The sequence below is a fragment of the Malaclemys terrapin genome, chromosome 11 (assembly GCF_027887155.1).
Source record: "Malaclemys terrapin pileata isolate rMalTer1 chromosome 11, rMalTer1.hap1, whole genome shotgun sequence".
Classification (NCBI taxonomy): domain Eukaryota; kingdom Metazoa; phylum Chordata; order Testudines; family Emydidae; genus Malaclemys; species Malaclemys terrapin.
In genome coordinates, this window is record NC_071515.1 from 59611118 (window position 1) to 59627716 (window position 16599).

Genomic DNA, 16599 nt, shown 5'->3' on the forward strand with positions numbered 1-16599 from the left:
CTCAATCACTGCCCCATTACCACCAATTTGAGCTCATTAAGCTCTTTGACTTTTGTTCTCACCTCGGGATGTGCTAATTCCCATTTCTTATTCACTCATTCCCATTAGCCATTATGTTCTACATTATCATTCTTACTAAAAACTGAGGCAACATATTCATTTAGTTGTTGGGCCATATCTAGATTATTTGTAATCCTCGTGACCTGTGAGCGCCATTTCTTTTCTTGTTCTCTTTTTATTTATATGACTAAAAAAACCTTTTACATTTGTTTTAGTTTCTCTTGCAAGATCTCACTCAGCTTGACTTTTGGCAGTACTCACTGTATCCCTATACTTTCTGAGCTCCAAATGTAGCATTCTTTGTTGATTAATCCCTTTGTCCTTTCCTTGTAGGCTCTCTATATGTTGTTAATATTATTTGTGAGGTGGTTAAACATCCATTTGGGTCTGGAGCCCTTCCCTCCACGTTTTTTCCTCTTACTTGGGATGCAAATCCCAGATAGTTTTTGCACCTTTGACTTAAATAAATTTCAAGCCTCTTCCACATTGAAGTACCTGAGCTCTTCGATCCAGTTGACTACACTAACTAGTTCCCTTAATTTCTCAGTCCACCCCCAGTGAAATAAGAAACCTTATTACTAAGCTGTTTTTGATTATCCTTCAATATAATTCAATATAATTCAAATTGAATCAACTCATAATCACTCAGTCCAAGAAAGGTTATTTTCTTCAACTAGCTCCTCTATAACATCCTCATTACTTAGCAAACACAAATCTAAAATAGTATCAACTTTTGTTGGTTCAATGACTATTTGGTGAGAAAATATATTGGTTATCACATCCAGGAATAATGAGGCCCTACCATTATTAGTAGTGTTTATGCTCCAATCTATATCTGGGAAGTTAAAGTCTCCCATTCTATATTGCATTTTATTAATTCAATTTAAACTGTATGTCATAACCACCAATAAAATGCATTAAATAATGTTGACTAGCCACAGTTAGAAAGGTATTTTAAAGCATTAAAAATAAAGACTGTCCTTTTAAGAATTGACAGTAGGCCCCAGGGTCCATTTGAGTGACACACAAATAGAAATCGATGTTAACATTAAAACAGCTAATACTCTGTAGCCAAGTGATAAAGGTCTACTTCACATTACTATTAAAAGAATATTGTGGCGGGGAGGAATTCTAGGTGGTTTAGTGTGTTAGTAATAGGGCATAGAGAGCTATTCACCACTAGGGTCCCAAACATTTAAGCAATCGAGTAATTATATATTTCAAAACAGTGGTATCACTCAAAATGCATAAAGTTAAGTATGTGTTCAAATATTTGCAGGATCAGGGACTACATCTCTAGAAGTCACTGTTAGAATTTCAGTATAATGTAATTTTTATTATATAATTTTTGATAATTAATAAAAACATTAAATTAAGATTAATGACAATTTTAAAATATTCGGTTTCAGTAACATTAAATAGTGTTATTAACACAAATGCATATATTTAAAACATTTTTATCCTTACAGTGTCTCTTTAATTGAATTACTTTAGTTAACATTGCTTAGCTTTCCTTTCACTGGTTAAAGTAGGTGGGGAAATGCCATAGATGGATAGGCTTTCAGAGGGAATAATCTGTTATCAGCCTAAATTTTTTTTCCCCCTGCTCATGAGTATGTGACTGGAAGTTTATAGTAATGTTTTCATATTCTGAATCTTATTATATTTGTCAATGAGTCAACAACTTTTATGTTTGCTCATTTCTTTTTTGTTGCTATTCTTTTTTAAAAGAAAGAAAGCAAAGCAATGTATTATTATTTTTAAAATAATTTTCATTAATACCTTTTCATGTTTCACTTTTACATTCTTTGCAGATGTGTGCCACCATTATTGTGTGAATTCGGAATCTTGTACCATTGCTGATGATGGAAGTGTAGAATGTGTCTGTCCTGTACAATATGAGGGTCCAAAATGCGAAGTAGACAAATGTGTAAGATGCCACGGTGGGCACTGCATAATAAACAAGGACAGTGATGACATAATATGCAAGTAAGTGTTTATGTTAGATTTAAAGTGATATATTATATACATAGATCAATTAATAGTTAAAATGCAATAATCAGTAAATCATTATACTTGATAGTGTACAACAGAGTTGTACCACATGAATGGTGGGTTACAAGATGGTGTAAACATTAGCTCACAAGTAACCAGGCAGAGTCCTTTGTTTTGGGTGGAATTTGAGAATCCGGGCTTTGAATATGACAGGTAGTACGGAATGATAACCTGCGCAACGATAACCTGCGCAACTTCAAGGAGAACATAACCTCAATCAAAACTAAGAACTACATTTTACTCTCATATTCTCAGTAAGTATAAAATATGATTGTGCCATGGAAGCAGAGGTTATATCATCTTTTTTGAATGTAAAGACAGACATAATTTCTTAGATATCAGTAACCTGCACAGAAGTCCTTGCTTATGAGTATAATAAATAGAAAATATGTAATGGTGTGGGATGCCATAAAACTTTTTATTCTTTCAGGTTTGGGACAACCATGTTAGTCATAAGAGGAAAAAAACTCTAGAAAATTGTGTGTGTTATCCCCAATAAATGGAAATAAAACACTGTAGTGTTCCATGGCATCAAAAATTCTTTTACTACTTTGAAATATATTAATTGCTATGGAAACAATTATCACTGGCATTGCAGAGTTCAGTGGTATTCACATGTGCAAGTGAAGGCAATTTATATTTAATGGTTTGAATTTTATATCATACATTTTGAAATACAGGAGGTTGTAATATCATATCCTTATATATCATACATAAGAAAGATATGTAAGAAATAAAATACAGTAGGTATCGTGCATAATTATTTATCAAGTACAGAATTCTTTGTATTGTTTTTAAGCTATAAGCCCAAGAGCTAATTATCTTTTCCCACCTAAGACATGGAAGAATTGGCCTGAAAAGCATAGGTTGGTGTGTTGCTACTAAGCCCAGCATTCTTTAACTAATTGTTTAATCACAGAATCATAGAAATGTAGGACTGGACTGGACCTCAATAGGTGGTCTACTCCAATCCCCTGCACTGAGGCAGGACTAACCATTATCTAGACTATCCCTGACAGGTGTTTGTCTAACCTATTCCTAAAAACCTCCAATGGTGGAGATTCCACAGTCTCCCTAGGTAATTTGGTCCAGTGCTTAACTACCCTTACAATTAGGAAGTTTTTTCCTAATGTCTGACTTATTTCTCCCTTGCTGCAATTTAAGTCCATTAGTTCTTGTCCTGCCCTCAGCAAATAAAGAGAATATTTTATCTCCTCCCCTTTATAACAACCTTTTATGTACTTCAGAGTGGTAGCCATGTTAGTCTGTATCAGCAAAAACAACGATCACTCCATGCATCTGATGAAGTGGGTTTTAGCCCATGAAAGCTTATGCCCAAATACATTTGTTAGTCTCTAAGGTGCCACAAAGACTCCTCGTTTTTTATGTACTTGAAGACTGTCATCATATCCCCTCTGTCTTCTCTTCTCTAAATCAAGGAAACCTAGTTTTTTCAATCTTTCCTCATAGGTCATGGTTTCTAGATCTTTACTCATTTTTGTTGCTCTCCTCTGCACTTTCTACAATTTGTCCACAACTTGGAAAAGATGCGCCCAAAACACAATATTCCAATTGAAGCTTTATCAGTGCTGAGTAGAGTGAAATAATTACTTCCTGTGTCTTGCTTACAACACTCCTGCTAATACATCCCAGAATGATGTTCACTTTTTTTACTACAGTATTACATACTTGACTAATTTTAGGTTGGGATTCACTATAACTCCTAGATCCTTTTTTGCAGCACTCCTTCCTAAGCAGTCATTTCCCAGTTTGTATTTATGTAATGGGTTTTTCCTTCCTAAGTGTAGTAATTTGCATTTATCCTTATTGAATTTCATCCTCTATTTTTCAAACAATTTCTCACATTTGTCAAGGTCATTTTGAATTCTAATCCTGACTTCCAAAATGCTTGTGACCCCTCCCAGTTTGGTATCATCTGCAGCATTTATAAAAGTATTGTCTCTGCCGCTATCCAAATAATTTATGAAGATATTGAATAGAATCGAACTCAGGACAGATCCCTGCAGAACTCCACTCGATATGTCCTTCCAGCTTGATTGTGAACAATTGATGATTATTCTCTGAGTTCTGGTTTTCGACCAGTTGTGCACCCACTTTATAGTAGGCTTCTCTAGACTATATTTCCCTAGTTTACTTATGAGAAGGTCATGTAAGACAGTATGAAAAGCCTTAGTAAAGTCAATATATATCACACATACTGCTTCCCCCATTTGTAAAGCTTGTGACCTATCAAAGAAGGATATTAGGTTGGTTTGACATGATTTATTCTTGACAAATACATATTGACTATTACTTATCACTTTATTATCTTCTCGGTGCTTACAAATTGATTGTTTGATTATTTGCTCCATTATCTTTCCAGACACCAAAGTTAAGCTGATTGGTTTTCCTTATTCCCCTTTTCATATATAGGTACTATATTTGCCCTTTTCCAGTCCTCTGGGATGTCTCCCACCCTCCACAAGTTCTCAAAGATAATCGCTAATTACTCAGAGATCTCTTCAGCCAGTTCCTTAAGTATTCTAGATGTATTTCTTCAGTTCCCGCTGACTTGAAGATATCGAATTTGTTCTTTCCCTATTTTAGGTTTAGATCCTGCTCCATTTACACTGATGTTCACTATGTTATTCATCCAATTACTGCTAATCTTTTTGGTGAAATAAAATAGGCACTTACCACTTCGGCCATTGCTGTGCTTTCTGTTATTGTCTCTCCCTCCTCATTGAATAATGGGCCTATCCTTTCATTGGTCCTTGTCTGCTTCTAATTTATTTGCAAAATGTTTTCTTGCTACCTGTTATGTTTCTAGCTAGTTTAATCTCATTTTGTGCCTTGGCCTTTCTAGTTTTGTCCCTACATAATTGTGTTATATTTTTTATATTCATCTTACATAATTTGACCTAGTTTCCACTTTTGTAGGACTCTTTTTTTGAATTTCAGAACTTTGACGTTCTCCTGGTTAAGCCAAGGTTGTCTCTTATCATACTTCCTATCTTTCCTACACATTAGGATAGTTTGCACTTGTGCCTTTAATAATGTCTCTTTAAAAAAACTGCCAACTCTCCTGAACTCCTTTTTCCCTTGGATTTGCCTCCCATAGAATCTTGCCTACCAATTCTCTGAGTTTGCAAAAGTCTGCCTTCTTGAAGTCAACTGTCTTTATTCTCCTATTTTTCTTAGAATTATGAACTGTGTCATTTTTCACCCCAGCTGCCTTCCATCTTCAAATTCTCAGTAAGTTCCTTCCTATTTCTCAGAATAAAAAATAGAACTGCCTCTCCCTTAGTTGCTTTCTCCAACTGTAATAAAAAGTTGTCTCCGATGCATTCCAACAATGTTTAGGATAATTTGTGCCATTCTTTATTATTTTCCCAACAGATATCTGGGTAGTTGAAGTTCCCAATCACGACCAAGTCCTGGGCTTGGATGATTTTGTTAGTTATTAAAAAAGCCTCATACACTTCTTCCTGGTTCAGTGGTCAATACTAGACCACTACCATGACATCACCCTTGGGTTTTTTTTACCCCTTTTATCCTTACCTAGAGACTTTCAGCAGGTCTGCCTCCCACCTCTATCTTGACCTAAGTGCAAGTGTATACATCTTTGATATACAAGGCAACACCTCTTCCGTGTTTTCCCTGCCTGTGTTTCCTGAACAAGTTGTACTTCAATACCAATCTTCCAGTCATATGAATTATCCCACCAAGTCTCTGTGATGCCAGTTATACCTTTTTGTCTCTCCTTTGTCCTTGCTATGATTACCCATATTTCCCCCAGATTCCAACCCTTCCCCCAGGTCGCCATGTTCTGGACTTACCCATGTGCTTTTGTCTCCTGCCCCCATTGAATCTAGTTTAAAGCCCACCTCTTTGCTATCTGTCCTCTAATGATCTGTCACTTCTCCCTATTAGCCTCCCAGGGCATTTACAAACCAAATTCACCCATTTCTGCATTTTATTATTTATATACAAATAGTTGTAAACAGTCCATAAGTACTTTTAATAGATAATCATAGTGTGGGCTCAAAAGTCTTGGTTAGATTTTTGCAATTTTTCAGCTGTTTAATGAAATGTTTGATGATTTTGGCTCACCATGGTCCTTGTCGAAGATGATAGATCCATATAGGAAAAGGGCATTTAAGACATGTTGCTTTTATGCCTCAGGGAAGAGCATTCAGCTAAAGACTCTGATGCCTGCAAAGCCTTTAATTAAAAGCACCCAGAAGGACTGAAAGATTCAACTCTTGAACCTACTTCTGCAAGAGGCTCTGAAAACACATCCAGGAAAACCCATAAAAAAACCTATACTAAGAGAACATTAAACTTGTATTCCAAATTTAGGAATTGCTAAAGATAAAATTATACATGTGTAACAGTCATGTTCTCATAACTAAGGTGTTAATGGAGTGTGCATATAATCTACATGTACCAGATTTTGGGCCCTATTATGACTGCTTTAAGCAGCACTACACCCACTTTAAAGCACCTCAAAAGGATTTTTCCTGCTCAAGGGAATCTTGGGTGCCACAGAGCTAGTGCAGGTAGTGTACTCAAGGAAACATGGTGTGGCTACCTACATTCTACAATCCTTAGGTACTGGAATAGTTTTTTAGGGCCACAGGAAGCCATCATAATGCTGGAGAACCAGGCCAGTGCATCTTTGAACCCATCATTTTTCCTTACCTGTGCCATGTGAACAAAATCTGGACCCAAGGACTATTGTATGTACTATATGTTATAGCTTCCCTTTAAAAAGCAAATTATAATAGCCAGTTTTATTTTTTTAAATGTGTTTTGTTTTTTTAATTACAAGCATATACACCTGCCAATTTTGTTTTGTTTGCATCTTATAAAATATTTAGTTTTGTATCTATGTAAAATAGATATAATAAATAGACCTACAGTTGACATTACAAAAATGTGTAACATGCTTCACAGAGAACAGCAGTCAGGTTTTCCATGAATATGAATGCATTGGAAGATAATCCCTAGCCAGTTTTCCACAACTAAAGGGTTAAAGAAAGAAGTAGCTTTTCACATTCATGAGCAAAGCTGTATGAAAATCATCAGCATCATGAAACCCTTTTTGCAGTTTGAAGGTTGCTCAGTAATTGGCCTTTCTTTAGAAGCCCTGTTGTTAGTGCATATTACCGCTGGAACCAAGCTGCCACCTACACAGTGCTAAACTGGCATTGCTAATAGACGTGTCTCTTCTCAGTTCCTCACTGCTACAATAACTTCAGACTGGAAAGAAGTAGGGCTGTTCGAACTGCTAGTTATTTAATGGAAGACAGAGCTTTAATACATATTAAAATGAAGAAGAAAAAGCAAACGTGGGACCCAAAAGAAGAAGATGGGAATGAGCTAAAGAGAACAGTCAAAGAAGGAAGAATGAAACAAGTATTGAAAGAATAAGGGATGCAAAAATATAATGATATCATGCAAGGCAAAAAGAAGCCAAAAGAAATTATGTTTGTGAAGATAAAAAGAAGATGCAAATGGAAAACAGTACATGTCACATAGAGGTGTGGAACCGGTGTTCGTATCACACAGTATTGAATCCTATTTGTTTTTTAGCTGTTAAGAGGCTTCTGCTGGTGTGCAGATGGATAGATAGGTAATCACATTCAACTACTGTACAGTACTTTATGGACAAAAACAGATTGTCTTCAGTTCCATCCCATTTTGTGTTTTATAAGTATAACAGTGAGAAAGAATCAAATTTCTAGTAAGTAGGCGAACAAAAACTTTAATAAAATAGAATATTCACATATCTTGAGAACTATGTATATGCATTGCAGCTAATCTCTGCATTTATCTGCATTGAATGGTAATACCAGTACCACAGGAATAGCTTGATAGTCAGCAATTAGGTACGGAGAATGAGAGGTTGTGCAATTTACAGCTGCTAACACAATGAATTGAAAAAACTGAACAGGAACCTAGCAGCTAGTTCTATGAACACATGGGTTCTAGGTCAGAAAATGTACAAGTTGTGTTTTGCTGCAGGTTTATGACTTTCACCAGTTAGTTTTACAATGCACACAACAGTAGAAACCATTAAAAGGACTACTTTTGTCAACCATTGCCACATATAGCTTCTATTCTAATAATAGGGGGAAAGTGTGGTAATCACAGACCACTGCTTGATAGCAGTTGGCAAATGCCAACAGGAAGGATGTCTTTTTTGATTAAGGCATTGGAATGTGACTCAGGAGATGAGAGTTCACTTCACACCTCTGCCAGAAATTTCCTGTGGGACCTTAGCCAAAGTTGCTTTTATCATCTTGTGCCTCAGTTCCTCCTACGTAAAATGGTAATATTGCTTTTCACTCACTATTTGTCTATTTAGATCAAGGACTCTCATGTACTAATGTATGTACCCAGCATAAACTTGTGGTTAGTAGGTACTACTGTCCAACGAACAATCAGTAATAATAATATTAACTTTTTAAAAACAACCAATGTCCACAGAATTGAGTTCAAACTCAGGCTGAGATTGACTAAAAATATGTTATTTACAGTTTTATATAAAAATTGAGGCAAAATGTTAATGTTTTTTCTTAAGCCCTGGAAATGGAATATTTATTCAGATCTGAAGTATTGAGGATCAGTCCATTTATTAATAATTGCTTATTTACTTACATTTAATACCACTTAGAGGTTTTACAAGCAATGCCCAACTCCCAAAAGGCCTCAGAGGTGGGGGGAACTTTGGGCTAGTGTGGAAAGAAATTCTTTGGCCTCTTTTAAGGGATACAATCCTCCTCTTCTTGGGGACATTCAGCCTCATTGTCATCTGGAGGAGGAGGGTGGTTAGGCTGATTGGTGGACCATAAAGCTATAGCAAAACCCATTCGCTCCCACACACTTAATGGGAGGGTTATAAGCCCTTCCTCCAGCTCTAGGAGCCATTCTGCACAAGAAGAAAAGCTCCCACTTCACTCCCCCCTTGGGATTAAAATAGGACTGGCTCTTCCTGGTCTTGCTGTGGGCATCATACTAATCACCTGTTGGGACTTGGAAGGAATTTTCCCTCTCTGCCAGACTGGCCTGGATAGTGTGGCTGTTTTCACCTTCTTTGCAGCAGCCTAAAGACCCAGTGGGTAGTTAGGCTGTACAAGTCATTTGATCACAACTTGACATACAACACTCCTCTCCTTGGAACATTCAGTCTCCTTGTTGTCTGGAGGAGGGAGGGTTAGGCTGATTGGTGGAAGACAAGGAGCAAAGCCTATTGGCTCCCACACACTTAATAGGAATGTTTATAAGCCCTTCCCCCAGCTCTAGAAATCATTCTGCACAAGAAGAAAAGCTCCCACTCCATGTCCCTCTTGGAATTTAGGTCTCTTCTAAAAAAAATGGGGAATGGGGTGGGGCTCCTAATGTCTACTACAGGAGACAACCCCATCTTTCCCTCCCTGTTAATCCTGGTGTGATGGAAGCATGATGGGGTCCCAGCAAGACTGCTGGGATCAGGTTAAAAGAATGGGGGGCTGATGGCAGTCCTCCACCAGCTGGAGTGAATCATAGTAGGAAGAATGACTTGCATGGGAGGAGTTATTGTTGGATAGTTCCCAAATATATTACTTAAGCAAATTGCTCCCTAGTTAAGCCACATTCCTGGTGTCTTGTTTTGTCTTCATATGGTGTCCAGGACTCAAGGACATAGGTTTGCAGCAATGCAAAGATACCCCATTAAGATCTGCAGAGATATTGGTGGGAGATTAATGGTTTATTATGATGAACTAAATAGGCTGAAAATATTAGAATTTGTATAAAATAAAGGTGACCTGTTCTACAAAAATATGTTTTAAAAAGTTGCTGCCTCAAGATAGACAGTCTTAGTGAAATCTAATCAATCATCAATTCTGTTACTTTTCATAAGATGAATGTTTTCATCTGTAGATAGTTCACATCTGCTTTCAACAATAATGATGTGGATAACAATGTTTTTCATTACAGCTGCACTAATGGAAAGATTGCCTCTAGCTGTCAACTATGTGATGGCTACTGTTATAATGGTGGTGCATGTCAGCTGGACCCAGAGACAAATATACCGGTCTGTCTGTAAGTATTTTTGTGTGTATCATTAAAACATCTGTGTGGCAGTAAATAATAAAATTTCTGTTCATCTGCATTTCTTATCTGTTCAGGTATTTATGATGTACCACTCACAATGGTATTTTTACTTTTCTAGGTGTTATTTTTGTCTATCACTCTGTTCTACTGCAAGTTGTAAAATATTCTTTTTGTTCATCATTTGACATTGTTGATGATTTAGTGACTGTTGTTTAGTGCTCTTCAACAGGAAGATTTTACAATAGAATACTTAGAATACTTAAGGCTGAGGACTATTTGCTGGCAATTCACATATATAGTACTGTGGGATTAACCATCTATGATCAATATTTTGGTGCCTAATAATTTCTCTTTCTTTTTAAGTGGTGTTTTTTCATATTTGAATAGTCTCCTCTTGACATAGTTTGACATGAAACCATGAAATAACATAGATTCTCTGGGATAACCAGTTTCACACACACTAACTCATGTGGTTTTGTAAAAACACATAGAAACGTCAGCATGTACCAAATGTTACTAACAATTCTTAGGAAACAATCATGGATTATCTTTTTTTAAGACCATCATGATCTAAAATTGCCAATACTAAGTGTTAGAACATTTGGCTTTAGTGCTTTCTGTCAAAACTCTGATTCCTGAAGCAAGGGGTTAATACAGGGTCCACTGTTACCAAAATGTTTTTGATTAGTGTTGATTACCCATACTTTTCAAGATATTATCAGATTGGACCTCCTGTGAAAAGGTTGAGCATATTTATTGTGTATGTGTGTTACCATCATTGTATGTAATGAGTTTAAAACTTGTTCAGAAAAAGGCAGAATATTTATTTAGCTGTATTTTACTGAAATTCTGCAGATGCTCTGTGGGGTTTAAAAGTCAGCGCTGTGACCAGAAAGTGAACCCTTGTGATTACTACTGTCAGAATGAGGGAATTTGCACTTTAACTGCGTTTAATGAACCGAGATGCAAGTAGGTTTAACCTTCCACTTAATGCTGCACATTGTGTGACATCATTTCAGGCCACAGTTCATTGGTTCAAATCATGCACATTCACATACATTTCACACCATATACTTAATCTGGGGGCTCATTTATGTAATACACACTTACCCTTTTGATAGTCGTACTGATGACTGTATTTAAACATAGATTGTTGGAGTGTCTATTGCCATATTATTGGAAGAAGAAATAACAGATAAAAATTATAAAAATATTACTTCAGCTTTTTGTTCCTGGATGTGGGATCTGAGGTATTTTAATGAATAATGCATCCGCAGCATAACGTTTTGGGGTAAAGCGAATTGTGCATAGATTCATTACCTGCTGCTATTTTAATGTGATTTTGCATTTCCAGTATTTACAGAGTAATTAAACAAGAAGGCTATTTGGTTGCCATTTTAACCGTTAGACTTGTATTGGTAAACCTCTTTGTTAACTTCATCTGTAAATCAGATTTAAAAAAGCAATTAGCACAAACTACAAAAAATTACAAAAGCTCTCTTCTTAACTCTTTTTATCCTTTATTGATTCAATTTATAATTTACCTTCATTTTTATGTTACCTTTCTCTCACGCAATTTCAGACATACTTCTTGAAAAGAAACTGTTAATTCTCATCAGGAAAGGAAATTTCCTCTTCCTTCTGCATATTGAAAATATATCCTGTCCAACATCCTCATTGATTCCAAAAACCAGAGTAAGCTGCACAGGGCTTCAGATAACTGTTCTGGTGCAAGGGTCAGAATTCAAATGATGAGCCCATGACATAGACTTCAATTTGATAAAATACAGAAACTCCAACACGTTTAATATATAGTCTAATATAAATGCATTGTATATAAACCCGTTTTCAGTTATTAGTAAACACATAATATTGAGGTTCTGTTGGGATGTAGTGGGGGGGGGATTTTGGTGATTAGGTGATTTGGTGGGGGGACAATTAAAGTGATGAGGATGAGGATGAGGAATCATTCTTTCATTTTTGTTGGAATATATGCTTACAATTCCTTTTTTTGTCAATACTTCAAAGCAATGAAACTCTAGGTCTTGAGCTACAATAATTCTGTGGAAAAGCAGATTAGGGTTCTGATTGCCTTCATTTTATGTTGATTCAATCTTCATGTGTGTCTATGAACTGTCAGTAATTGATTAATAAAATTCAGGGAATATGGGTTTGAACTATGTATCAATTTTGGAGGACATGCTTGTCTTAATTCTGCATTTCTTATATTTTCGCATATCGTTCTTGAGTAGTCAGAAAACTGCAGTTACATACTAAAAACAATCCACTACTGTCTGTTTTTGAAAATGTGCTGTCAGTGCCTTTTCTCCTTTCTGTCTAATAAACTGAAGCACGTCAATTGATATTTTTAGAAATTGTAAACAATTTTAAATCTGTATTTTGATATATGAAATAGAAAGTTTAATAGAGAATTGACAGTCAGTCATGAATTTTATCAACTGTCTCCCACAATTTAAATAATGTGTTAATTATGTAAATTGTAAATATGCACTTTGTCTCTAATGTACTTGATTGTTGCTAGTTCTTTTTATGAAAGAATTTTTTTTAAGTGAGAGTTTTTTTAAGATTTTTTTTTCTGAAGCTTTACCTTTATTTACCCAAATCAAAGGTGACATTCTGGCTTTATTAAAGTCAATGGCAAAACTCCCAGTGTCCTCAGTGAGATCAGGATTTCAGCCAAGGAGAATTTAATTTCTTAGAAACTCGTGGAGTAGCATAAATACGGGTTTAATATGACACATATTTCATGACATCTCACTCCCCACTTGGGGCTGATCCTCAGATGTGGTCCACCAATACTCACTGTTAAAATCGGAAGAAGAAACTAGGGTGCCATTAAACACCTTTGAACTCATCCAATCTTGGGGCCACTAGTGTAAGTTATAATAGATGCAAAGCTGATCTAAAACCCAGCTGTCTACAATTCCAAGGAGCCATTCCAGCAGCTGGGCATGAGTGGACCACAGGGGCATAGAGACCATCTTCCCTTTTTCCAGCAATGCAATACGTTGTCAGGTGGTGGTTGGTGTAGTAGTAGCTATGGGTTAAAGCCCTGCACCACCAAGGGTCCCCTTAAGCAGGAAGAATGCTCCATTGCCCTGGTTTCAGAGTAGCAGCTGTGTTGGTCTGTATCTGCAAAAAGAACAGGAGTACTTGTGGCACCTTAGAGACTAACAAGTTTATTTGAGCATAAGCTTTCGTGGGCTACAGCCCACTTCATCGGATGCATGCAGTGGAAAATACAGTAGGAAGATATCTATATACATGAAACAATGGGTGTTACCATACACATGTAAACGAGAGTGATCAGTTAAGGTGAGCTATTATCAGCAGGAGAGAAAAAGAACTGTTTGTAGTGGTAATGAAAATGGCCCATTTCCAGCAATTGACAAGAAGATGTGAGGAACTGGGGGGTGGGGAGGAGAGAATAAGCATGGGAAAATAGTTTTACTTTGTGTAATGGCCCATCCACTCCTAGTCCCACATCCCTAATTTAATGGTGTCCAATTTGCAAATTAATTCCAATTCAGAAGTCTCTCGTTGGAGTTTGGTTTTGAAGTTTTTTTGTTGTAATATTGCAAATTTTAGGTCTGTAATCAAGCGGCCAGGGAGATTGAAGTGTTCTCCAACTGGTTTTTGAATGTTATAATTCTTGACATCTGATTTGTGTCCATTTATTCTTTTGCATAGAGACTGTCCGGTTTGTACATGTACATGGCAGAAGGGCATTGCTGGCACTTGATGGCATATATCACATTGGTAGATGTGCAGGTGAACGAGCTGCCCAATTACACTGGGTTTTACAGCCTCTTTGCATTGGTGTCCTGATGCAAATCAGTCACAGCAGGGTCCCAAATCTAGGGTCTTGTGTTTCATTTTAGTTTTCTTTACTTTTGGCCTTTGCTGGGACCAGAAATAAAAATACCATAATTCTATAAATAAGATGGTTTCTACAATATTTTTTACTAACCATGAACCAAGAGAGCCTGATCTCTCAAGACTTTGAGGCCAATTAAGACTGAGAGACCAAACTAAGCATCTAACGTGTGAATGTCCATCTGTCACTACCACATATATAGTTACAAAAAAGAATGTTTTATTAGCATACAAGAAGATTAAATATCTACAGTTCTTCAGCAATATTATACATTACTCATAGCATAAGATAATTCATAACAGAATACAAACATATTTTTGCATCATGGAAAGAGGGTTTTTCCCCTTATTATTATAGTGTAGTCTGTTGGCATCCTATCACTAACCTTTATGAAAAGCTGTCAGCCTGCAATTCACTATAGCCTGCAATTCACTATATACTCATGGCAGGGCTTCAGCTTGAACATCAAGAAAAATTCATACTAGAGGTATTAAAAATACATTTTTAAAAGGCTGTCTCCTCATTTCCACCCTAATTTACTATTAACAGGCTGTGCTTGCTACAGTTAGCAGGGACAATCCAGACTCTATGGTTACATTCCTTCCACCATGCACCAGATGGTCTATCTCCATATTTCACCTTTTATCTATATAACCCAACTTTAAAGCTATATTTGGGGCACTAGCAGCTTCATCCCACCAGAAACTTTCTTTATGTTTCTTGCTACTATAGAGTGTTAGTGGGGTATCCCTACCCCATGCCTCCCAACATTTCCAGTGGCTAAATTGGGACACAGCACCACTCAGATTTGGCCTGTCTTCCTCTCCATAAATGGAGATGAAGGGCAGATAGACCAAATTTGATTGGCATTGCAGCATAGCACACAGGGTCACAACACCAATCAAATTTGATCCATCTGCCCCTCCATCTCCATCTACGAAGGATCAGATGTGCCAAATCTGAGTGGTGGTTCAATGCCGTGTACCAACTCCCTCATGGTTTCAGGGGCTCTTACAACTGGGGAGCCCTGGGCCATTGGGGAGTCTTTGCTATCCTCTTTAAAAGGTTACTCTTTGCTGTTCTAGATATGGCAAAGCAGGTGAAGAACCTAGAGCTTAAATCTAAAAAAATCCATTTGTGAGGACACCCAACTGGTGTTTAGATGTTTTCCACAGTTGTTCCCAACCTATGACCACTCATTCATTCAGAAATATCAAAGAGCTCAGCTGGAACATTAGGATCTCCTCCCCAAAACTGATCTGGAGAGGCTGCATCAAATTGGTTGGCAGGCACCAAACTACGCCAGCAGAAAGTGGCCCTCTCTGGAAAATTCCCTGAAAGATAAAGCCTTATTACTACCTCAAGAGGCAATTAGAGGGTGCTTCTCCAGGTCTACTTGTCCCTAGGCAGAGATGCCACTTTCTTATCCAGTTACTCTTTCGTCAGAGACTAAAGGTTTGTCTCCTATACTAACATTCTCTTTTGCCCCCTTCTCAGCTATGTCTATGAAAAGGCCTTATTCCTTACTAGAGGTAGGGAACCCCCCAATCCCATCTCCCAAATAAAAAAATCCCAAAAGAGGGGGGGAATCAATAAAGATACTGAAACATAAGAAAATGTTCTAAGAGACACCAGAGATCTTTCCCTCCTCTCCCTAGCTCTGACTACACCTCACAGAAACAGGGAGCTTTCTGAATATGACTATGAAGGGGAAGAACTGGAGAAAATGGATATACTTTTTCAACCAGAAAAAGAGAAGGAACAATCTCAACCCAAAGGAAACTGTTCCTCTCAAACAAAATTATACCTCCTCCATTCATTCTCTGAAGATGTCTGTCATTAGGGAAGAGGGAAAACTATGGGCAGAAAGACAACAAAGCTAGAAGGATATGAAGAAATTATTTAAAATCCAGGAATCAGATATTCCATATTATCCCTTCCAAAATTTGTCACAATAGGACGAAAGATATGGCAATCCTCTAAGAGAACTTCTTCCAGAAGGACCCCACCAAGAGGAAATTTAAAAAGCACAATTTGGAAGAGTTGAGCATTCTGAGCCTCCTTGGTCAATGCATCATTTTTATTATTATTCATTATTGATCATTTATTTACTTATCATTATTAATAGTTTATTTACTTATTACTTATATTACTTATTTACTTACTTATCATTATTAATAATTTATTTGCTTATATTACTTATTTACTTATATTATGGCAGCAGCTAGAGGCCTCAAGGCCCCATTTTGCCAGGTACTTGTACAAATTTACAGTAAAGACTATCCCTACCCCCAAAGAGATAACAATGTAAATAAGTAAGATGGAAAAGCAATGAAGCATTCAAATACAGAAATAATAACTTGCCAGCATCACGTTAGGCCTATTTTTTCCTTTCTTTTGTTTAGTTGACTTTTTTTTTAAATATAATTTTGGGGTTCTATTTTTTTAAATTTGTATTTACACTAAATGTATTATCAGGCAGA

General features: G+C 36.7%; 1 protein-coding gene across 1 annotated transcript in view; it reads left to right on the forward strand.

The window, feature by feature from the left end:
• LRP1B (LDL receptor related protein 1B) overlaps nucleotides 1-16599 on the forward strand; it is a 1255163-nt gene that overhangs the window by 1211961 nt on the left and 26603 nt on the right. Inside the window, exons 85-86 of the mRNA XM_054044441.1 lie at nucleotides 1875-2049; nucleotides 10102-10206. Of these exons, the coding sequence (XP_053900416.1) occupies nucleotides 1875-2049; nucleotides 10102-10206 (280 nt within the window). The remainder of the gene's footprint in view (nucleotides 1-1874; nucleotides 2050-10101; nucleotides 10207-16599) is intronic.